A 24,347-nucleotide genomic window follows, 5' to 3' on the forward strand; every position below is an offset into this window, starting at 1 on the left:
ACACACACACACACACACACACACACACACACACACACACACACACACACCCTCTTTGGGCAACATACTCCTCTTGTACAGTACACACACGCGCACACACACTGCAATGAATCACTCAGCCAAGCATTTGCATCCCGCAAACATCATGCTTGCACTCAACCAGAAGCAAACAAAGTAGGGGAAGTGAGTGAGCATGTAGGCCAGGCAGGCGAGGAGTACAGTTATGGTGTGTATGCCTACGTAATTCTCTCTCGCTCTCTATCTCTCTCTGTTAATCTGACAAGTTTATTAAGCAAAGCAGCAGGGCATAGTGCAGATGCCTGAGTTAAATGCAATGCATTTTGGGTCTTGTAGTTGGTCTAGCTGTGTGATAAAGCAGCATCAGTGTTAACTGACTCAGTTAAATCACAGAGTATCATGAAGATTTGGTTGATTGGATTCTATCATATAATCGTTTGTAATAAAATTTCGGTTGTCCAATTAATGATTCACAGCAACATTCAATTAAACATTAAGAGCAAATATTTTACTATTTAAAAAAGAGATACAAAACTTTTTTGTTTTTGTTCCTTTTCTCAATAGCTGGATAAAGTAAGACGTAAATTGGATTGTGTTTTTTAAAATTGTTAGATGTATCTTGTTTGACTGATATTTAGATATTTATGTGGTAAAGAATCATAATCAAACTTGATAAGCCTATAGGGCTCTTACTTATCCCTTTTGGAACAGGTTAAGAAATGTTCTTCACTTTTTTTGTTATTTGTTTACATTTTATAATAATATTTTTTCTTTTAACATAGTGAATTATTGAAGTTTTTTTACAACTGTGCAGTACAGGATTTTCTTCCTGAGAGCTTTTGTATACATTTGCCATATCATGATGAACAACATTCATAAAAGGAGGCTTTACTGCAGGAATGTTGTTAGACTGCATTCGTTTTAGCAAGCTGTAACCGCGAACTGGCAACTGATTCAGATTTGAACTCAGACAATGATGCTGCGTTCATGTGGAGTTGGAATAATTGGAAAGATAAGTTCCCAACTGGGAAAAAAATCACATGAACGCCCTCAAGTTACAACAACAGCTTGGCAATTTGGCAAAGGTTTGGTGCGAAACTTGCCAAGTTGACGTTATATTACGCAGAAAAATTAGGAACTGTCCATGTAAGGTGGCCAAGATTAGTTAGAAAAGTTATTTATTACCGTTATCCCTGATAACTTGTGAGTTAAAGCAATATTTGAGTGAATTTAGGGAATGTTCAGATGCAGCAAGAAATGTGGAAAAGAATCACTAATATAAAGCTTCAAACTGGAAATAAATACTGGAAGCAGATATCTACGTGTTGTTTTAAAAAACAACACATCTTCTTTGTAGCGCCCTTGATGTTTCCACATTACGAGTTAAAGCTGATGAACACACAGAAGAATGACCTCCCAACTCGGGACAAAGGATCATCCTAGGAGTCAATGCACCATGATGCAAAATAACGGAGACTTGACAAATGTAAACCTATCCTTAAGGGCCCGTATCATTTCAGTATTTACTTTGCTTAATTGGTGTACACAGTATTACCAAACACATTTGAAGTGAATCTAGTTTAAGGTGCAACGATCCAACTTTTTCCTCCTAAGTCCAACACTTCATCAATATAGGGTACTGACTCGATGCCAGCACCCAAACTTGAAATATGTGTACCAATCTGTGAGGAACTCATGAAATCATTTTCTTGTAAAGGATGCTGTGATACTAAACACTGAGTCAATGTCCCAAAGGGATCAAATAAACTGACAGCAGACACCTTGAATTTCGTAATCATATTGACAAAGAAACTTTACATATGAGGTGGATCAGTCACATTGCCAAGACGTGATTTGTTTAATAAGGTCAGGATTTGTGCCGATACCGACCCAGCAAACAACTTAAATCTTTAACCTAATTACAACAAGCCAATTGCCACACAGTAAACCAGGAGACTTTGGGGCCTCTTAAGGTTCTAGGGGACCTGGGGAAAGTTACCCGGGGACCCCAGACCCTTAAGAGGGCCCAATTTCCCGCTTTGCCTGGTTGAAAATCCAGTCTTGCAAGTCGCTTAAGCGCTGGAATACTAAATCAAAAGCTTGTGCATGATTTCATAAAAAAAAAACTCAAAAGTCATTCTCTCACTGTGAGGTGACATTTTCCAGGCTGACGGTTTTCAAACAGTCTGATGTCATGAGATCTCACATGGTTCCTCAGTGTGACCACATCAGAGCCGCTGGGTGTCTACAGTCATCTCCAGCAGGATTCAGGACAGTCTGCAGTCTCCTGCTACTCTCACTGAATACACCTAATGTATTTACATAGTGGAGTTGCCTCTGACCCTATATCCTGCTCCTAGTGTATCCGGCCCTATAGATCTCCTCCTCCTTCTGCTCTCCTCCAGCCCACCAGCTTCTCTGTCTCACACATACGCACACACTAAACCCTACACACTGGGAGAGTGGCTTTCCACTAAAGTGAAAAACAGGAAATTGGATGACATTGTTCGGTGCGGCGACGTCAGCAGTGAAAGATAGAAAGAGTAAACAGCTTTCTCCACCCAAGAGCTGGGACCAGGATGCAGGGAGTCTTGGGATGCCTGCCCTTTCTCATGCATGGCCATTCACTAACAATCTCCAGATCCCTCACTTTGAAACCACTCTCTCCGGCTAACATCTTCTCTCTCCAACTCCCCAATTCTCCTTCAGTTTGTCCCTCCTTAAACCTTTTCCACATACGGTTAAGTAGAGTACTATATGCAGAGCTGATGACACTACAGCAACATTAGTTAAGATCAGCATTTCTTCCTTAGAAGAAGTCAAAGTGTTAGCGTGTGTGTGTACGTGTATATGTGTTCCTGTCTAAAATGTGAATCAAATGGAGATGAATCAATGTTCTTCATTAGGTCTCATTAGAAAGGAGCAGCCCCAGACATAAGTGTGGACGCACATTATGTACCAGACAGACAGACAGACAGACAGACTAACTCTCACACACACTGAGCTACGTGATGGGCTAAATAGCACTGAGTGACACATCAGTCTCACCACACGCTGAGCCACTCAGATAGTAGTGGTAGCTGCCCATGCTGTGTGTGTTACATCAAAGAGAATAATTCACTTTCATATGTGGCCAATTACATTTGCTGCTCACAGATCTATGCTGAAGCCATCGATAACAACAGGGTTTCAAACCGGCGACCAATCAATGAACAGCCTGGCAAACGCTTCACAAAATTCAGTTAAATCAATTTCAGCTAATTTTATATTTAGATCACATATTTTTGATTACTTTTTGAAAGAAAAATTACAACAAAAATGAAAGTATCATATATAATATGCTCTACCACTGTCCAATTAAAACCATCTCCAAATATGGTGATCCTGATTTTTGTGATAAAGTTCCTGTATTGGTTGATAAAAATTAAAAACAACAACAACAAAACACTAGATTATTGGAAACATGCATCGTCATCAGAACTGCTTCTCTTGGTTCTTTAAAGATGACCTGGAGGAAGTGTTTTTTAGGACAATGATATATGGATATTTTGATGTGGCAAAGACAAAATCTACATATTTGTGTATAGGACTACAACAAAAACAAAAATAGGACTACAAATTTGTGTAAGGCTGATGTTTAGTATATTTATTGTCACAGTAACAAAAAAAATTGGCAGCTATGGAAGGCCAACTGCAGAGGAAATGCCTTGAAGTAAAAAAAGAAAGCTAAAAGAAAAGAGAAATATATACTGTTGCCTTTAAATGCACTGAGTCCCCAAGGGCTAAGTCCCTTTGGAATAAGTTGTCTGTCCCACACGTTCAATGTAAATGTGTATGAATGTCACAACATATGTGACTTCTATAAGTTGATGAAATGGTGATAGCTGCTACAAACTTTAAAAAAAACTACAAAATGTAGTTTTTTTTGTTTTGTGTAGGATGAACTAATCCGATTCCCCATTATTTTATAATCTTCAAACTCCCTTTGGTTCTTAGCTAAGTGTGAAGTAACAATTTGAAGTTAGAACTCACAGCTGAATGTGTTGGTATTTTTTAAGTAGCCTCTCAGCAGGGATTTCACATTACTTCTTACATTTCAAAATAATCAAAAGATCAAGAAATAATCAATTGCCAACAATAGGATTGATTTAATCCGCCTGTATAAATGAATACAATAAACCATTGCTTCAGTACACAGCTGCTGTAGGAACAGCACACATCGTCAGTGATTAAACCCAGATTGCAGAAGTCAAGACACTAATACAACTTCCCCCGTTAGTAGCACTTCCTCTCCTTCAATGTCTTCCCTTTATTTTCCCGCACAATGCTTTCCATTGCTCTCTCTCTACATGCAGGGCTCACACACAAAAACACTCTTTTACCTGAAGTTTCTGATGTACACGTTTGGTTTCTTTCACATCAGATTCTTTTGTTCCCTGATGTGCAGCTCACGCATCTGTGTTTTTTTCTAATGACTTAACAGCAGTGGAAATGCAAAGCCTAAATTTAACATGTAATATGAATTTTTGATCATTTGGTATTTCTACTTGCTGGTGTCATTATTCTGTCATTTCTTTAATACTGTAAACCAGATATAACAGGAGGTCTCTAGGGGGTCTGCAGAGTAACTGGAGCAGGGCCTCCACATTTTTGAAAGTTTTCTTTTCAAAAATTCAAACATAATTTCCTCATATTATTTGCAAATATAAATCTCTACTGATGATAGGGATATTGGCCAATATGTATAGGTAGTCACAAAGATGGCCATGGAGTTCATCCTAAAGAGTCACTGTGCCACATAAAAGATGACTTTTAAAGTCATGCCATCAATTCATATTTTAATAGATTAGTATTCTATGCATTAAAAACGTATAGGCTTTAGGCCATCCTACACATTATTGTAGCCCTAGTTTAATAGACTTAATTTTATACAATATATGTAGTAGGGGGTCCCTGCTCCATCATTCTCTCAGTTAAGGGGTCCTTGGCTTAAAAAACGTTGAAGACCCCTGCTGTAGACAAAGAGTGGTAAAAAAAATAAAAACTCCCAACCCCACACAAATAAAAATTCAAAATATTTTAAAGGACAATTCAGCTGTCGACAACAATCCCTTGAGCGCTGGGGGCTGTAGTGGGTGTCCTCCATGCCTTTGCGTTTCCATGTAGTTACATAATTACTGATATGGTAATAACCACTACAGAGCTCAATTACCTATTTTTGAAGAGGATATAAACTACAATTTGTTGCCGAAGGCATGGAGGATGAGCTACAAATACACACGGAACTGCTGCTTTAGGATTTTCACAAAAGCCTGGCTGAACACACTTATCACTAGCCGCTAACAGCTAGCAGCTAACAGCTAGCTAGCTCTAGCTGCTAACCAAGCTACCCACCAGCAAGAACAAGACAGGGTAGTTGAAATTAAACAATGTCTGACTTGAAAACGCATCTGGATGTTACGTAAGGGCCCTGTTCATGTTGTATGGATGTAGGCTATTATTTGCATTGTGTGTCTCTCAAGAGGCACAAAGGCTCTCTAAAACTTGCCCCGTTAACTGCCGTTTCAGCTCAGTGGAAGCTTATACATGTAGCTGCAGCTACTCCGTGTTGCTTGCACCGATTCAGGTCGGGGGGTTTTCAACCGAAAGTACTCGCATATTCATAGCAATCACAATTAACATAAACATGGGCATTCTCCTTTAATGTAATTGCAGTTCATTCTTATAGAAATATAACTGCAACCGTGTGTATTCTGGCTCTGTCCACATGCCTCATCCGTGTGACCAAGCCAACATCAGCCAGGCAGAAGACTTTAGTTGAGTCACTGGCATGGCTGAGGGAACTAGGCCACTGTGGATCGTCTCTCTCTCTCCTCTCTCTCCCTCATCTCGTCTCTCTCTCTCTCTCTCTCACACTTGGTCCCCCCCCCCGCCGACCCGCCCGTCCTCCCCTCCCACTCCCGTCTCCAATTCCTCTCACAATCTCCGTCTCTCTCTCTCTCCTCTCGTCTCTCTCTCTCCCTCTCCTCTCTCTCCTTCACTCTCTCTCTCCTCACTCTCTCTCTCTCTCCCCCTCTCTCTCTCCCTCCTCTCTCTCTCTCTCCTCCTCTCTCTCTTCTCCTATCTCTTCTCTCTCCTCCCCTCTCTCTCATCTCTCTCTCTCTTCCTCTCCTCTCTCTCCTCTCTCCTCCTCTCCTCCTCTCTCTCCTCTCTCTCTCTCATGTGCAAAACTAGATTCAACTAAATGTCTTTTTAATTCATCTAATATCTCCCAGCGGTTCTTTCTTGTTTTTTAATGTGTGTCAGATGCAATGTAATTAATCATCTACATTTATTGTATTTACTTTCCTTTATTTTTGTAATCTTTCTGATTGGCACACAAAAAACAAAAAGTACAAAAAAAAAAAAAAAAAAATCGCTTTTAATTGTTTTTAGTAGTCTGCTTACTGTGGAATGATTTGAGCTAAAGCTGCAACCAACAAGTATTTATATTATTGATTAATCCATCTGTTTTCTGTTCGATAAATTAATTAATCATTTTGTCGATAAAATGAATGAATCCATTTCCCTTGCAAATATTACAATCAATTGTCAAAACCGATCAGCTTTATCATTATTACTCTTCTTTTAATCACCTTGTTCTATCAAATGTTATCTTTGCAGATGTGTTATTGTCTTTCCCCAAATAATGTAAAAACAGCACATTTAACTATAGGCACTGAGCCTGATTTCTTTTCTTTTAAAGCAGTTTGCAAAGTGCTTTAGAAAAAAAGACAGATCACATAAACCACTGCTGATGAGGACAACCCCCTGGGGCAAATTAACTAAAAAACAAACAAACATAAAATCTTGGGAAAGATCACAAAATATGACCACTTTTCAGGGCTGGGAGGTTCCTACTGGGCATCATGACAAAGAGCAGATCATGACAAAGATAAAAACCAGAGACAGAAAAATGTGCAATAATAATGCATTATCATCAAGCCCTGCCCCGAATACCAAAAGATAACATGGAGTTCCATGGCCCCACTGAGTGCCCGGTCCACTAGAAAATAAGAAAGCAAAATAACACTACGTATTTAGTCATTGCTTTTTTATATACAGTACATATAGCAATCTAAAGTTTAATGCCTAAGCCTAAACAGAGTACCAGATCAACAATCAGCAGCTTTTTTGCCTGACTGAGACTTCATATCACATCACAAGATTGACACCCATGTCCAGCCAAACATGAAATCGCATCTCAGATGCACCTCCCATCAGCTGACAATGTAAAAAAAACTAAAGCATGTGGCTTTATGTATCACATTACTCCCCAATCCTCAAATCTATTTTCCACTTATCCTTTAAGATGCACAAGAGAATCACTATGGCTGTTAGGGCTGAACAATTAATCGCAATATGGACTGTAGTGCAATTTCCAAATCGCACGGGAGTGCAATATTTGTTAAAGGCAAAATATGTGTAAAAATACCATTTGGAATTATGAAAAGATTTCCTGGCCTACAAGTCGTGTTCTACAGACTTAAGAAAAAGTCTTTGATTATATATTTTTCCATGTAAATGAAAATTATGATGCAAATGACCATTCCCTCTAATACTACGAATCATATCACAATTGCAACATCAGACAAAATATTCAGCAATCAGATATATGGCTCATATCGTGCTGCCCTAAAAGCTGTGTTAGGATTTCCAGGACGTTTTATGTCTTTCAAAATTAGTATTACACAGAGGAAAGTGACTGTAAGAAAGTGAATTTTATTTTGGGTGTGTAGTGTTAGGAGTTGCTAACTTAAGCTCTGGTATGTTAAGTTACAGTAAATAAAGGGAAGTTAAAGATATACTATATGCTGGCTATACATGCTTCTTCCACTTATTGTAGATAGAACACAATCATAGACTTAAAAATAACTACAGAATAATACACAATAAAGAGAGAAACATAGGATGCTGAAGTTCTCGTAGTGAAGTATTATAAGCTACTGATGCACACTTCTTCCATATGCTGTCCCAAATACAGCGATTTCTAATCAGTCACGCATAAAAGTGCACACACATGCACACATACAGAACACATTGTTTTTTGTGCAGTGCTTCCAGCGCACGCCCTGACCTTTATTCTGTCTGCAGTGACATCTCTCCTACCTCACTAGATAGTGCGGAAATTCTAGCATACGGGAATGCACATACACACACAGAGGGAAGACACCGAGTAACTCACAGGAGACTGAACTTGTCCTGGAATTCAGTCCCAAACGCCCTTGAATGACGTTCGTGGTTTAAAAATACAGAGTTTGCAGAAAATGAAGAGGTTATTTCATCCTTGGTGACCTGTCCCTGTTTTTTTACTTGGTGTTCCACACCTTGCAAGCATCGCCCCAGATATCACACAAAACCCATCAGTAGCTTTTTTTCCCTTTCAGTTTAAAAAAGAAAAGAAATGGATATTGAAGCAGGCTTCAATATCCATTTCTTTTCTTCTTACATACATATACTGTACACATGGACACACAGATATTTCACAGAGCTGAGAACAGAACACCGGCATGCAACGTTTTATTCTGCTCCTAGAGAGACAATTTGTAAAGTAGTTTTCATTCAAATAAGTTAAGTAAATGTAAATGTATTTGGATTATATGTATATGTGTGTGACATCAAAGTACATGCTGTATTCCCTAAGCTTGTGCCGCTGCCTGGGCCTGTGTGCATTCCCTGTGTCTATAGTAGCGCGAGTGTGTATGCATGTGTACGATCTGTGCGTCACTGTGCCAAGGAGAGTAACAGGCCTGGCAGTGGAGCAGTTCCTTGTCGACAGGCCAAGTGACGTGGGTAAGAGACTGTGCTCAGAGCCCTCACACACTGGCCTACAGGGATATGGGAAGACGAGCAGGGGACAGGCGCACTCGTGAACATGGAGAGAAATACATACCGTTTGCTACATCGCCGGATATGAGCTGCGTTAAAAGCCAAACTATGATGATAAAACTGAGGCTAGGAAATCTGAGGTTTTAATTTAAAAAACAGATGAGATTTTAATGAGATGTGCTCAACTTTTACGCATCTCCTGCGGCTGTATTGATCTACATTTTCCCAATTCCCTCCTTCATCTCTTCAAATTACTAGTAGTAACATTGTACAGTAGTCAGAGTGTGTCTAAACTATGACACTGACCACTCATATTATGTGATTTTTAGGATCCAACAGCAATGTGAGCACAATTAAACTTTTTACTATTACGGCGTGATCTCCTGAGCCTGTATGGTGATGAAAGGCAGCCTCCAGAAACTACATAGCAGCGTGCATGCGTGGTTAAAGGGGTGACTCAGCCATTTGTCATTGCACATAATATTAGGGGACTTGTAAGATACAGATTCAAAACAATAATAGTCTAAATCAAAGCAGAAGAGGCAAGAAACACTGCATCCTACATTTCCCACGATGCAATAGCATCTTTTTTTAGACCTTCCCTGCCTCTAAAATGCCACTTCTTTCTAATCCCACAACTTCAACATGTAATGCAGGCTGTTAATAATAACATGTTATCTAATTATTATTTATTTAAATTTAAAGTCTCAAGCCCAGGCCACAAACAAATCGATGGAGTGCCCCTTTAAAGGAAATATATACACAATATATTTACAACCATTGTAGACGAAATAAAGATCCACAAGAAGCTGAGCACTTTCTCCAATGTTCACCTTCAAGGTATTTCTGTCCTTATCCAGATTACACTGAAATCCCTATAAGACCTGGAGCAGCCTAAGCCATTCAGGGCTCTGGGGCAGCCCCTTACTAAAACTTCCTCCTCTTCTTCTGCCCCTAGCAGCCTCACCACACTACTCTTATGGAAGGCCCACATACTGGAATATTTCACTTTCCCTTTTAACCACTCCCAAATAATATAGTCTTTATACTCATCTAACCCTTTGCCCCTTTGACCATGAATCATAAAACTGAGTGTCATTTGCACAGCGAACCACTGGCAGCTATTGATCAAGCAGCGTGTAATCCGCATTCTCCTTCTTCTCCTTAAAGTAAAGCAGTAAAGCAAAAGGACAAGCTAAAGGAGCTTGGAAAGTCTACGTTGGACCACTGCCTGGTCAAGTGACACTACAGTGTACTGTAATCTTACCGGGAACCTTTCCATTGCAGTCAGCCACTCCTCCTTCTCAGTCCAGCCAAATACATGACAACAACACAACATGACAAGTGACAAGCTAAATAAAAAGAGACCGTCGAGCCTGAATAAGAGATCATTAGCCTACAGTGACTTTGTTGACTGAGCCATACCAAACTGTACAATCTTAATAACCTCGCCAGCCCTGGGGCCTAAAGGGAGGATTAAAATTGGCAATACGCCCATGGCGACCGCACCACCCCTGCCCTATCTGCAAGTCTGCAATGCTCCACCTCTCTACTCTCTACAACAGCCTAGATGTTTGTTGAAAATATCAGAAGCGGTTCTCGGAGCTCTTCAGATGGCTGCAAGAGCATAAGATAATCAACGGACTCCCCTCCTCCTCACCTGCTAAAACAGGACCACTGATGTCACTGTTGCATGACGCATCTGTGAGTGACATGAGCTAGAGCGCTGGCACCCAGACTACCCTACACACACACACACACACACACACACACACACACACACACACACACACACACAACCCCCCCCCCCCACACACACACACACCCACCACACACACCACACACCACCCAAACACACACACACACACACACACACACACACACACACACACACACACTTTAGTATAAAGTATGAAATTGATCAAACTTGTTATTGTCTTTTCATGGTTAAATATTGACATCCCTAATACTTTCAATTATAAACTAATAAAAGCAACTAATTAAAGCAATACACCACAATGTGTAAACACTAAGTTAAAGCAACAACTTGAGGTTTATGGATCTATTGCCAACTCAACGGCAAAGTTTCATTTAAATATAAATGTACTTTGTCCTGACATTTGGATTGAAAATTGTGGGTGGGGGTTGTTGAATTGCAATAAAAAATTAATAAAAACATTTACCTTGTCCTAATCCTTTTGCAACTCATTCTGTGTTGCACCTACAGTACGTCGCCTTACCCAGTATTTTGTAGATTTTAAAATACCTGACCCCAAACCTAAAAAGCCAGTTGATGTAAGAAGGCATGTTTTCGAGGGATTGTTTTCTGACAAAGGCTTTACATTTTAATCATGAGTCTCAGATGGATGACAGTTAGTAGAGAGCGATGTGATGTAGCACCGATATGAAAACACTCAACATGGATACATCATAAAACAAAGTTAAGGCTTCACGTTTATTGATTATTTGGGGCAGATTGATTATGTGGAAGCCGCTTTTGTGCAAAACTTGTTTTTGCGAGAATGCCTCTGCTCAATGAAGGAAAATGAGGATTGATTTTTTTTTTAACTCGTATGTAGAGTGTTTGTAGACATTTGCAGGGATAATGTGAAGAAGAAAATCAGGAAAACAAATAAATAAATACATACATTGTGTATTATTTATAATACAGAACAACATTTCATCCAGCTACAAGCAGCTATTCACTGCACACAGTTAAAACAGACGACATGTAAAGGAATGTAATCAGACAGGTGCAACAGGTACAATAAATGACGCAGGTACTGTTGAAAGACACGCAGGAATGTTCAACCTATTGATTCACTGCTATTAAAAACTTAAGTATGTTCAATTCATTGTTTCTAGTGTGCACGTGAATGATTTTGAATGACCTATGTACTTTCATAGTTTCCATTGAAACATTCCTGCTCTCCTGTGGCTTCCAAAATGCCATCTAGATTATAGATCTGACACACTTAACATCTCACGCCCAAAGCAATGTCCTAACATTACTGAACAATGTAGACTTGGATGAACTTCATCAAGTCAAAGCCATAAATGGAGAGGTAAAGTCCTCCTGACCAATGATATTAATATTGATACTTTGCACATATAGTAAATATTAAATCAACTCGGTAGAAGAAGCAAAAAAAATGAGCAGGCCCAAATGTTACACACATACAGTACATGTATACATTTATACTCGAATTTCTCCAGAGAATCTCTGGCCCTCATTGAGCTAAGCAATGCAGACAGGCTCACTTCCTCTTGCTGCATCTCAGCTGCAAAATTCATTTGCATGTCACAGCCAAATGATTTGGAGTATTACAAATCCGTTAAGTTAAGTATCCCAACGATGTTTTCTTTTGAAAATGGTGAAATGAGCAAGAGTAGAAATGTGGAGAGGGAAGAAGACCAAGAAGGGGAACTGACCAGACTATAAAATGTGAGGAGAGCTATTGACTAAATTGTTTCACTCACCCCAAAATGTGTCCTTGCAACCACACACCCCATAACACAAGAACAATGTGCACCATCTGTGCTCTGCCCCGTAAAAATTGTAAGGGATATCTCAATTGAGGGTACACTATATCTTCAGAGCATAAAAGGCAAGACGCACAGAGTTTTGCGTCATAGCTGCATCCATTAAAACAAGGAAGGAGACAAGCACTGCTGTCTTAATGCGGTGTTCAGCAGGTGAATGAGTGCCTTGCGTGTTTACTATAGCCAATAAGCTGCAGGCCTGTTCCCTTAAATCCAGTGAGGCTCTTGTCTGCTCAGCGCTTCTTTAGTGAAGAAAGGCAGTAAAATAAAGTCTAAGCCTCTGGGGCATTTTGGTTCTAAAATAGTTTTAGATCAACTGCCAAATTTTGCGGTGAAATACCCATCAGGTTTATTATGTAATACTAAATCTACCAATTTTTGGGGCTTTGTAAATCTTGCCTCAGGAAAAATCTTTCAACATACTGTATTGTACACAACCCTTCTTCAGTTTAGGCTGGCTGCAAGGACAGTGGTGTGACGGAGCGTGAAAATGGCCAAAGTACTCCAGTAACCAGATGCTGTTAACATGACTGTTAGCATTGTTAACACGGTGTGTTGTGCATGGCTGCAGCAGTCCACATCAGTAAGGCTCTCCTCCAGGGGAGATTAAAACCTCACCTATGGACACTGACACCATGCAAGAGAGATGATTTACAGATTAACTCATCCTTTGAAGGAACAATGATGGTGTGTCCATGGTGTACTTTTCAAAATTAAGCCTAGGATTAAGAATTTACACATGACACATGACATCACTTATATTTGAAGGGTGCATTCACACAAAAAAAACATGGAAAATATGGCTGAAACAGTAAATATTTGTGGTGTTACTAAGTGAACAAACAGAAGTTTTTACAGACTGCCAAAGGCTTAACAGAAGAGACACTAATAGATCACCGAAATTCAGCGAGACGATTGGAAGCATGGGGCCAAAATGTGGAAATATAGAAACATTTTGAGCAAAATCATACATTAGATAATATATTTTGTAGAATATTTAAGAAATAGTAGATTATATAGATTTTGGGCTATGTGCTTATTTGCTCTCTTGCTAAATGTCAGATGAGAAGGCCGATTCCACACTCCTGTCAATACAGTAAATATGAAGCTAGCTTAGCTATATCATGAAGACTGGAAACAGGGGAAAACAACTAACCAGGCTCTGTCCAAAGGTCACAAAATCAGCGTCTGATGCTCCCTAATTCATGATATTTTAGTTTTTCAAATCTGTACAAAAGGGTAAAAACAACAAGCTGAGGTTTTATGAATGCAACCTAAAGAGTCCAGCAAGTTGCTGCACTTGGCAACGAAATAGTCTGGCACATAACCCCCCCGTAGAACCAATAGACAGTTAAAGAAATGAACCAACAGATCCCGTTGTTCTGGACGGAGACCAGTGAAAGATAATACTAAGCACTTTTCCGGTGATGGCTGAGCGTTACTGCGCAGCCTCCAACCGAGCCTGACGCCGTAGATGTGACGTGAGCAACGTGTCTGAATGTTGTAAGTCTTCTGGTAGCTGTGCCAAGAGACATCTCAATCATTCCCAATCTTGCTAACATAGGCACAGGCTAATTATTGCTAACTAAAATGCTAGTTAACATTAGTAATTAAACCTAAAAAGCTAATGTAAGTTGAAACTGTCTGCATGCTTCTCCTGACAATATGTTTTTTTTGCCGACTATGCGACAGCAAGTCGCTTGATTATGACACAATCCTTAGCCTATTTTTACAAAAACGTCCCTTACTGAGCCATAACGTGAGATACAAGGCAATGGAGCCTTTTATACATTGTTGTGTTTCTTTAGAAATAACTTAAGTCTTTAAACGCTTCAGATGTAAAGTTATCTGCTGTCAAAGTGGCGCCAAAATGAATGGCAGCCAATGGAATGCTAACGGCGGGTGACTGCATTGCAGCATTAAAAAGGCGCCAAAGTAGAACCACATCTTGACGGTTTTACACTTTATGGACAAATTAAAAAATGAATAAGTGATCTTTAAGAGGTGCAGGTGGGTGTTCCAAAAATGTCAGACAATTTATTTAATTGCCTTTTGACTGTTCTCTGTATGACTGTTTAGTCTACTTACAGTATGTAGTTAACAGTATGCCGGAAAATATAAATTTCTGGCCAAATTTCACTGAGCATCTGGTTGGTTGTGCGGATAGTTTTTGATTCAGATGGTCTTCAAGATATTTGTTATATTTGTTTTCTGCCGGGATTGGCGCTATCGCCATTTGTTGCCGCTGTTGAAGATTTTTTTGATTGGTGCTGTATCACATAAAAAACTTATTTTAAAAAGTTACATGACAAAGATGCAGCCTAAACTAATATTAAAAACTCTTTAATCCCAACTAACATCTTTGAAATACACATTGGTAGCATGACACCGCGCCCTCTGGAGGTGCTCACAGCTTAGATTGCCCAGGATTTGGGGGAGACAGTCCAGGACAAGCTTAAAAGGCCACCAATGGACCCATCTACATTCCTCTGAGCTTCTAAAAGAGGACAGAGATCGCTGCTACAAAGTAAACACTTGTAGTGCCTTGTTTTGGAAGAATACCATTTCCATAATCTCATGAAACTATCACATGCTAACCTTATGATACTAAATTCTTAACCTGGAGGGGGAGCAGAACAAGCTTTGAATGTGGCCTTATCTAATGGGAGGTTCTGTTTTACAAGCACATGCACCAAACTGACACCTCATACGAGAGCAAGCTCTCGGAGATGAAGGGACCCACCCACTTATCCTAATTTGATTTCTACAGAGGATCAACGTTCACACTGTCAGTAGTAGAAGACTTTGCTGTCATTACATCAAGGGCTAGAGCTGCTTAATGCTCAAGAAAAGATTCCGGGGGGGGGGGGGGGGGGGGGGGGGGTAGTACTGTACTACCATCATGTTTTACCTTGACCTCTTGGACATCACAAACAGCTTGTAGGGTGATAAGCTCTAGAACTGCCAATACATCAATCAGTAGACTGTGTGTGCTTCATGGGCCCCATCTTGCCTCCTCTCAACTCCTTCTGCTTATATCTCAGTGGAGATAAATGACATGGCAAAAAAAAATCCCCCCTTACTGTCCCTGCAGACGCTCCAGACAGGAAGAGAAACACAGGTCACACGGCAGCTGACGTTTTGTTTAAAGAAAATACAATGTACAGCTAAAGTCATATTTAAAGGCTGTTTTCAGTCCTAAAAGGAATAATAGTTTCAGAACGTTTTGGGAAATATGCGCATTCACTTGCCAAGAGTCCAATTACAAGATAGACACCACTCTAATGTCTGACATTTAAATATAAGCTACAGCTAGCAGCTTAGCATTAAGACTGGAAACAGGGGGAAATAGCTAGCCTAGCTCTGTCCAAAAGGTAACAAAATTATCCTACCAGCACCTCTAAAGCTAACTAAGAAATCTCATTTGTTTGATCTGTACAAAAACTTTAGTGCAAAAACAACAATTCACCATTTTAATGGGACAAAATTTTGATCAGGACCAGTAACCTCTTGCCAGGCAAATATCTCTGTAACACAGCAACTTATTTTTACTCTTCAGTTTTTGTAGAGATTAAACAAACAAGATATAGCATGTTAAATTATGAGCTTTAACGATGCTGGTAGCTGGATTTTGTTACCTTTGGACAAAGCCAAGCTAACTGCGTCCCCTGTTTCCAGTCTTTACCTCTAAGCTAAGCTAACTGGCTGCTGGTCTCAGCTAGCATTTACTGTACATATAGCATTTACTGTACATATAAGAATGGTATGAATCTTCTCATCAAACTCTCAGCAACTAAGATATAAGCAAACAAGCAACATGTCAAACTATTCGTTCAACATGTGCCATTTGGGTGGAGGTTTTGTCCATAGCGCCTAAAGCACCAAAACTTTGTCCCGATGGGAATCAAACCGCTAACTGGCTGGGTGCCAGGGGTTTGTGCCATGCCAAGCGAGGCCATAAAAGACCATTGTACATATGAACATGACATCCTTGATAGACGTAGATAAGCATAGTCCATCACTTGATCCAATCAGCAGCTGTACAGACAAAGACAACAGCAGGGCCATTGAAGTCAACCGAATGTTAGCATTTCTATGAGTGCACAGAGAGACTGCTCCCATTGTGTATGAAATCATGTGTGATTGTGACGATAAAAACTTAACTTTGGACCTATAGAGAGTAGTAGCTAAGAACAAAAGTTTTTTTTTTTTTTTTTTTTTTTTTTTTTTTTTTTTTTTTAGAGCAGGAGGAATAGCTCGGAAAGTTTGACAGCCAAATGAAAAAAAGTGATCTATAGAGAGAGAAATAAAAAGAGCCAATATCAGTCTCCCTTCTCTCAGCCAGCAGAAAAAGCACAGTGGATTAATTCATCACCATGCTGAGCCTTTGCCCTCCTCTGGAATAAATTACCCAATGACTCTCAACTTAGACTGAGAGAGAGCGCGCGCGCACACACACACACGCACACACATGCACACACACACACGCACACGCACACGCACACACACGCACACGCACACACACACCAAAAGGAGAGAGGCTGCCCAGCGGTGTATCATATCTTTACTACACATCCTTTAAAAGTAAGATATACCACATGAGGTGCTTCAAAAACCTTTTTTTAAGTTTTGAAGAATTAGCAATAGTTAAGTGTTTCCCCAACTGAGGCTCAAGTTTGGAAAAGCAACCTTGTGTGCATTGTCACTTTTGGGGATGGGACGGTTTAATGGGAGAAGTCTGAGGTACGGCTGAGTGATTCCAACACTTATGTTAATGCATGCAGAGGCTGGAATCATGCAGTAAGCGAGACGGTATTACTCTCCAGATCCTTATAAGCGTAGCACGTTTAATTGTCCATTTCCATTTCTTGTAAGAAGGTAACGATCAAACTGATTCTAAATTTGCCGTTCAGGGGGAAAGCTGCTTGATTTCCTTTGGTGGGGGCAATCGGATGGGAACAGTCATGGCCAGATAAATGGTGCTGTGTTTGGTTGAGGTCTTTCTCTGTCTGTTTAGCCATACACACACAATCACAAAAAATGGCCACTATCACAAGGACCTTGTACTTGAGCCTTATCATTGCCAGAGCAGCCCAGATGGTAACGTACCCTTGACAAAGACTCACATCACACTCCCAAAATTCTATTGAATTCTTCTCACACTGTAGATGCCTACACAGGTTTTTTTCTCTCTCCGTCTATCTCTCATGTAAAAATGTAAGCAAAGATACAACACAGTTTTAACATGTGCTTAATTCACTATTGTAATACGCTAAACGTGTGCACTTTACTGTCACTACTGCCTGCTGTGTGTAGATGTGGATGAATGTTATCATCCATTACGGGATGAATGTGTGTGCTCCCTTCAGAATCACAGCGACACAAGTCAGGGCGCAAACATGCACACAGAGACTAAAAACAACACACACACACACACACACATAATTAGATAATTAGACAAAATATTTTAGAAGATATGGACCTACTGTACTTTCTACAAAGGCGGCAACTAATTATTATTGATAAAGTGTTGATAATTTCCTAGTCATTTGGTCTAAAAAAAAAAAATTCCTACCACAATGGGACATCTTCAAATTGCGTATTTCATCCGACCAACAGTCCAAAACCAAAAGATATTCAGTTAACAATCACAGATGCTTGAACTGTTCAACTAATCAATGAATAAGTAATTGTTTCAGGTCGGTATCTGGCACAGCTCCTGTATACCCAAATGATTCCAAATTAGATGAAAGAATTTAGTGCTTTTTATGACAATGTGGTGCAGAAGGTGGTTCACGCACACAATTACCGTTCAATCAATGGCCGTTATTGATCTGATATATGGGGGGGATCAACAAGCAGCAGCGGCATACATCACTGTGCCTTGAACGCATCACGGCAAGATGATGTGAACATGAGTTTTGATTTAAAAAAACAACTTACTTCTTTATATATTATGTCCACAGTTAACCCGGGCCCTCACTAGGGGCGACCACAGAGGACGATAAAGATGACACCTTAAAAAACAGGGATTAACCACTTCCAGCCGAAGGAGATTTGTATACCATTAGTCTTAACTCAATCAGGGGACTAATTCAATCAAAGGAACAGTGGGCATCTTGACTTGGGGGCATCTGTCACACTGACTCCTCACTGCATCCTGCAGTGACATTTGGTCACAAAATTCAGCTTGACAGAGGCCCTCAAATAGCCTGCGGCCTGTCAGACAAACGCGCACAAATTCATGAAAACAACCAACACGCAGACGCATTCATGTGCTATTAAATTCACAAGATCACACTTTTTTTTTTTTAACATTTTGAGTGTGCGCAGCCGCTCGCAGATGTACATGCAAACATTACACTACGAGCTTCCTTTTATTTTATAATCAATGCGCCAGTGCTCGAGGCTTCTACATTATTATTCTTCATTTTGAGATGGAATAAGTGTTCTCAACTCAGTATTGCTTGATTACTCACAGTTTTCTACAAATAGGATGAGGCTTTTTTTCGCCAGCACACATCAAAACCAGGATCTTCACTTATTGGTTTGCTGCAACAACAACAAAAATGACATCTTTCTCGCCTCCAAATACACAACTGCCTGTTGATCTGAATAGTAGTGACAGGTCGTTCTTATATGACCTCTTACACAATACATAAATGCCAAATAATCACAAAAATCATCAGCATCTTGATTAGAAAAACCACTTCAGTCCCTGCATACAAGCAGACGCAGCCCATTTGGTTCACCTGTTAGTGTAATTATTTTGTGGTTCAATACACAAAAGGCACTGGGTTTTTTTTTGCGGTGATGTAACACACTGATGGCAAACTTGTTGCTATTATGTCACTCAATCCGTTTCAATACCTGCTCCTATTTTCCATTCAGATATTCCAGTCCTATTTATAAACACTTCCAATTCAATGTTTCTGTAAATTACTGGTCTCATATAGTGCGTTAAACACAAAGTTTAGGCCTTAATGAGAGAGGACATCCTATTGAAAAGCACAACTGGTAGAAAGCTGAAGCAGAGGCCAAAGCTGTGTCAACTGAACCATGGGTGACTACAGAGGCCAGTGCTTTATGCTCAGATTTTACTTCTATGAAGTGCATTACTCCAGCTGTAAGATCATGTAGATCACGTACATCTGAAGTGACTGAAAACTGTTACAAAATGTTAGCTTCGTGGTAACTCTTAGACAAAACCCACAACGAGAACAATACCTCAGCTTAATGTGGAGGCCTGTGACCCCCCACAACCTTTAACTAAGTGTGTATCTGGCCTAGTTCCTCTAAATTAATAAAGTAGTAATGTCAAGCATGGAAATGTTGGGTTTCAAGTGAGTTCAAATGACAGTCTTGCATGTATTGTGTAGTGGCTTTATTGTACTTTCCTGTTTTTTTTGTTTCTACTGTATATTATTTATAGTATTGCCATTACAATCTATATATGTTGTTTTCTGTTATGGAAAATTACTAAAACAACTTTAAACTGCATGCAACACACACACACACACACACACACACACACACACACACACACACACACACACACACACACACACACAAACACCGACAATGTGATCCTGAGTCTCTGTAAATGTAATAAATGTAGGTTCCCTCACCTTGCAGCTCGGGGGTTTAGGGTAGTCCCGAGGCAGGATTTCCTTGATGCTGTGTGGTATTAGTCTGCTGGGGTGAGTGGGAATCCTCGGACTCTTTTCCACTGTGGTAGACCACCCTATCAGAGATATGAATACTTGAAGCACAGCCCATGCTTCAACCCACTTCAGCCTTTTTTTCTTTTTGTGCAAGTGCTTTACTTTGAGGCTACCCGAGTGTCATTCGCCCTCTTTTTTTTCTTCAAGGTCCACTTTTCCTCCCAAAGGTTTTTTATTTTTTTTTAAAATATGCAATATAGAAATACATAGGCCTATATATATAGGCTATATGTATCATCTAGGCCACAGCAAAGCCGGTTCTCCAATTGCTCTAACACAAGGCATGAATAATGTATCTCTCTATCACCCACCCCCCGACCAGGAAGCTGATTTCCTCCCTCTCTTTTTCACATGAAGTTAATTGGAGGTCTTTAATCAAAGCAGCTGTCTTATCCTCGAAAACTTGGATCCCGTTATTCTTCAGCTGGGCTGCTCAGCTCCCCATGGACGTTTTTTTTTAATCCCTCACTCCGGCTCCAATTCTCGCCTTCTTCGTACCACATCACCATTTTCTCATTTTTCCTCAACTTCACTGTTATCAAGTAGGCCTAACAAACAGACAAACCATGCAGTCCCCCCGCCAGCTTTATGCAATAGTTTTATCCATTTTTGTGTCCAAGGTTTCATGTGTAGTCGTCCTCCCCCACCCCGGAGCCATCAAAAATGATGCCTATGTTCTCTCTCTGTCACACACTTAAACAATCTGGTTGCACACTTCAGCTCAAGACACGGGCCAGAAACAGGTTCTCACGACACTTTGCTCCAGTCCTGAGCGGTTCATCATCAACAGGCTGAAATATTCACACTGCAGGGTGTTATTCTGGCCAGTCGCTCCGATGTCAAACCCCCTCCGTCAAGCATAATGCCATGATGTAGTCCGACAGAACACTCCATTTATCAGCCCACATTCACCAATTTAGGAAGTGGAGAAATCTTGGTGGATGGCTTGCAAATCTCCATTAAGGCATCCGCTGCCCGGTTGAGGATGGTCCGCCTGATATAAGAGGTCCAAACCCGGGTGCAGTGTGCCACAGTGTCACCAGGCTCCACGATTTTCTTTCATTCTGGATGAAAAAAAAAAAAATGGATGTAGAGGCTGTAAGAGTGTAATATGTGAAGGTACCACCTCTGGAGAATGCAATGCTTGAGAGACAGAGAGAAAAATCTAAAAAAAAAAAAAAATTCTTAAAAAAAAAAAAAAGAAACACACACAACGCACACACAACACACACACGTCAACACCCACACAAAAAAAAAAAAAAAAAAAAAAAACACAAGACCGCTCCGTGTCCACAAGTTTCGGATCTGAGATCGGGGACGGCAGGAATATTCACGGTGAACGAGAGCGGAGGTAAGGCAGGACCGAGCTACATAATGCTGAGTTTATGGTTGTCTTTTCTCTGCCTTTTCTGGCGTTTGCCCTTCCAATTCTTCAGCACTGCTTGACAGCGGCACATCCAATAAAAGCACCCGCAAGGATTGACCTACAGCCTTTACTGACGTTAATGCAAATGAGCTCGGCGCAGCTAATCGGCGTCGTGCTCGGCGCCGCTGGGTGGTCCTTCGCTTTCCGTGGGAACTTTGAAAGCAGCATTTGGGCTCGCAGCCTCACACGGACAAACACCGGGCTAGCCGCGGGTAGGCTCTCTCGCGACGTTGTTTTCGGATTCCAAACGCAAACCGAGTGAAGGCTGTGTTCGGTGCGGTTGCTCACGGTTGTCTCTAGTCTCGACTGCTGCGGAACAAGTAGGAGAGTTCCCCGTTCTCAACCTATGGAATACCAGTGGGGCCAAAAATGAATAACACGTAATGCCACATTATTAAAATAGATAAATATGTCAAACATACTGAAAAATATCTAAGTTAAAGAAAGTGAGAACAGTTTTTTAGCTAATCTGCATTGGCTCCTAGTGTCTTGAGGGGATTTAAAATGTATGTTTCTTGTTTAGGGTTACCTACTTTTGCTATATTCTTTTAATTACATATTCAATTTCATTTTAACGTCACTCACTTACACTGCAATATTGTTTTCTGTAGGCTACTATGGCAACCGCACTTTACAAAACCTTTACATTCAGCCATACCTTCTGCTCATTGTGTGTTGTTTGCCTGTTTGTTTGTGTGTTTACTTGTGTGTGTGTTTGTTTGTTTTGCTTTAATTGTAGAAAATGTCGCTGTAATAAGGAAATTCCCCCGCTGTGGGATGAATAAAGTATAATCTAATCTAATCTAATCTAAAAGGCTGCTAATAGTATGGTACCAGTCTACATATGGCTATTAATTCTTTATCGTTTTAAAAGTCTTCATGGCGTCTCAGATCCTCTGTTGCAGTTTTTAAACACAAACTATCACACAAATAAGAAAATTGTCAGCTCAACTTTTTTTTTGGTTTTTTGTTTAAATGATATGTGAAAGCATATTTATTCAGCATTACTTTGAACTAACTGGCCCACTTCCTACTTTTGTTTTATTCCTAACTTGTGCATGTTTGTTGTTCATTTGATCGCTTGGCTTTATCTCACATTATTTGCGTTTGTTTAAATTTATTCTCTTGTTTCTTTATTTTAATTTAAAGCACTTTGAGCTACACCCCCTGTATGAAAGATGCTATATAAACTAAGTTATAATTATTTATTTTATTTTGTATTAATAGACTGTGTCATGCGATATTATGAAATGCCAGTTCATCCGTGACCAAATTATAAAAGAAATTTGCCGTATCTCGGTACATAACAATAAACACAGTAAGAGAAAATAACAAAAGTACTGCAGAAGTGAAGAATAATAAATTGAAAAAAAATGACAATGAAAAATATTAAGTGTTTTGAAAATGAAAAAAAGGTGGACAGTGTTTCCAACAAATGTAAATGTAATGTGCAGAATGTTCACTGTATAAAGCAAAAAGAATATGCGATGTACAGAGAATAGAATCCAAAAGATGCGGTCAATGTAAATGTTAATGTAAAGTCAGATGTGGAGGTTTGACATTAACGTAAGGTGTAGTGTCCATAAGGGCATTGTTAATGAGAAGGCAGTCCTGAAGAAACGGTTCTCGTGGCTTCTAATTATCGGGGCTGCAACTGATGTTTATTTTAATCCTCACTGAATTACGTCATTGATTCATTGATTTTATGAATTCATTTATCATTCTTTTTGTCTATAAAATTGCAGGGAATAATGAATAGTACGCATCGCAGATTCCCAGAGTCCAATGTGTTGCCTTTAAAAGGGTTTGTTTTGTCCAACTAACTGTCCAAAATCCAAGCGAAAAGCGGCAAGTCCTCACATTTTAGAATCGGATATGAGAAAATGTGTGTTTGCGCTTCAAATTTACTCAAGTAATTGGTTGAATGCGGCAGTATGTTGTGAACGAACTACTGGTTTCATTCGTTTTTTTAGTTTTTAGCATTTATATTTAAAAAATGCACCTTTCCCTAGTGTCACATGACAGCGTTCCTGTTCACACAGAGCCTCTTAGCAGGCTCAGCAACTGTCCCTCTGTCTTTATTCTTAAACTACTCAGTTCAGTAGTGGTAGTAATTCAGTAGTTCGTGCAACGTATATGCCCATCCAATTAGACTGAATTTGGTATTTATGACACGAAAAATAATAACGGTAACTCCACTGAAATTATTTGAAACCAAAGTACTGAGCAAATTTTGTAAAATTTAAGGAGTAGAAAGGACGTATATTTGTGTTGAAATGTAAGGAGTAAAAGTAAAAAGTCCTCACAAAGATAAACAGAAAAGCAAAGTATAAATATCTGAAAACTCTGCTTGAGTACAGTAACAAAGTATTTGTACTTCCCATCTCTGGTAGTGACACTTTAGTTGTCAAAAATAAAATAAACATCGAAGTGGATTGTAATTAACAACAACACTATGGACAAATGTCCCCCCCGTTGCACTGTATTTCTGTCCCTTATCAGTTTTGTTTTGACTAGTAAGAGTCTTGAGTCTATCAGAGACATTCGTCGCTTGTGAGGATTCACATGAACTCTGTCGGATGATTTCCTGTTTTAAAACTCACTTTTAAGGGTGTGCATATTGATTCCCTTCACTCCAATTTTCCTTTGTTCACAGTTTCTCAAGGAAACAAAACAACAAAATAATTTGCCTCAGATATAATCTATTCCATTCCCTACAAACATAAGGCATTTCCTATTTCTGTAGTAACAGAGCCCAACTGACATCA

The 24,347-nt window shown here is 39.8% G+C and overlaps 1 protein-coding gene across 2 annotated transcripts in view; it reads right to left on the reverse strand.

Moving 5' to 3' along the window:
* pde8a (phosphodiesterase 8A) overlaps window positions 1–20,610 on the reverse strand; it is a 48,953-nt gene extending 28,343 nt beyond the window's left edge. The window contains exon 1 of one of the 2 annotated variants that reach the window (XM_032512897.1): window positions 20,058–20,610. Coding sequence is in view for 1 of the 2 variants with exons in the window: in XM_032512889.1 (XP_032368780.1) it covers window positions 10,154–10,225 (72 nt within the window). In the remaining variant the exon portion in view is untranslated. Of the gene's footprint in view, window positions 1–10,153; window positions 10,415–20,057 lie in introns of those variants that run through there. The other variant, XM_032512889.1, reaches the window with a different exon arrangement.
* Window positions 20,611–24,347: the final 3,737 nt, after the last annotated feature.

This window comes from Etheostoma spectabile, chromosome 1 (genome assembly GCF_008692095.1).
Source record: "Etheostoma spectabile isolate EspeVRDwgs_2016 chromosome 1, UIUC_Espe_1.0, whole genome shotgun sequence".
Lineage (NCBI taxonomy): Eukaryota > Metazoa > Chordata > Actinopteri > Perciformes > Percidae > Etheostoma > Etheostoma spectabile.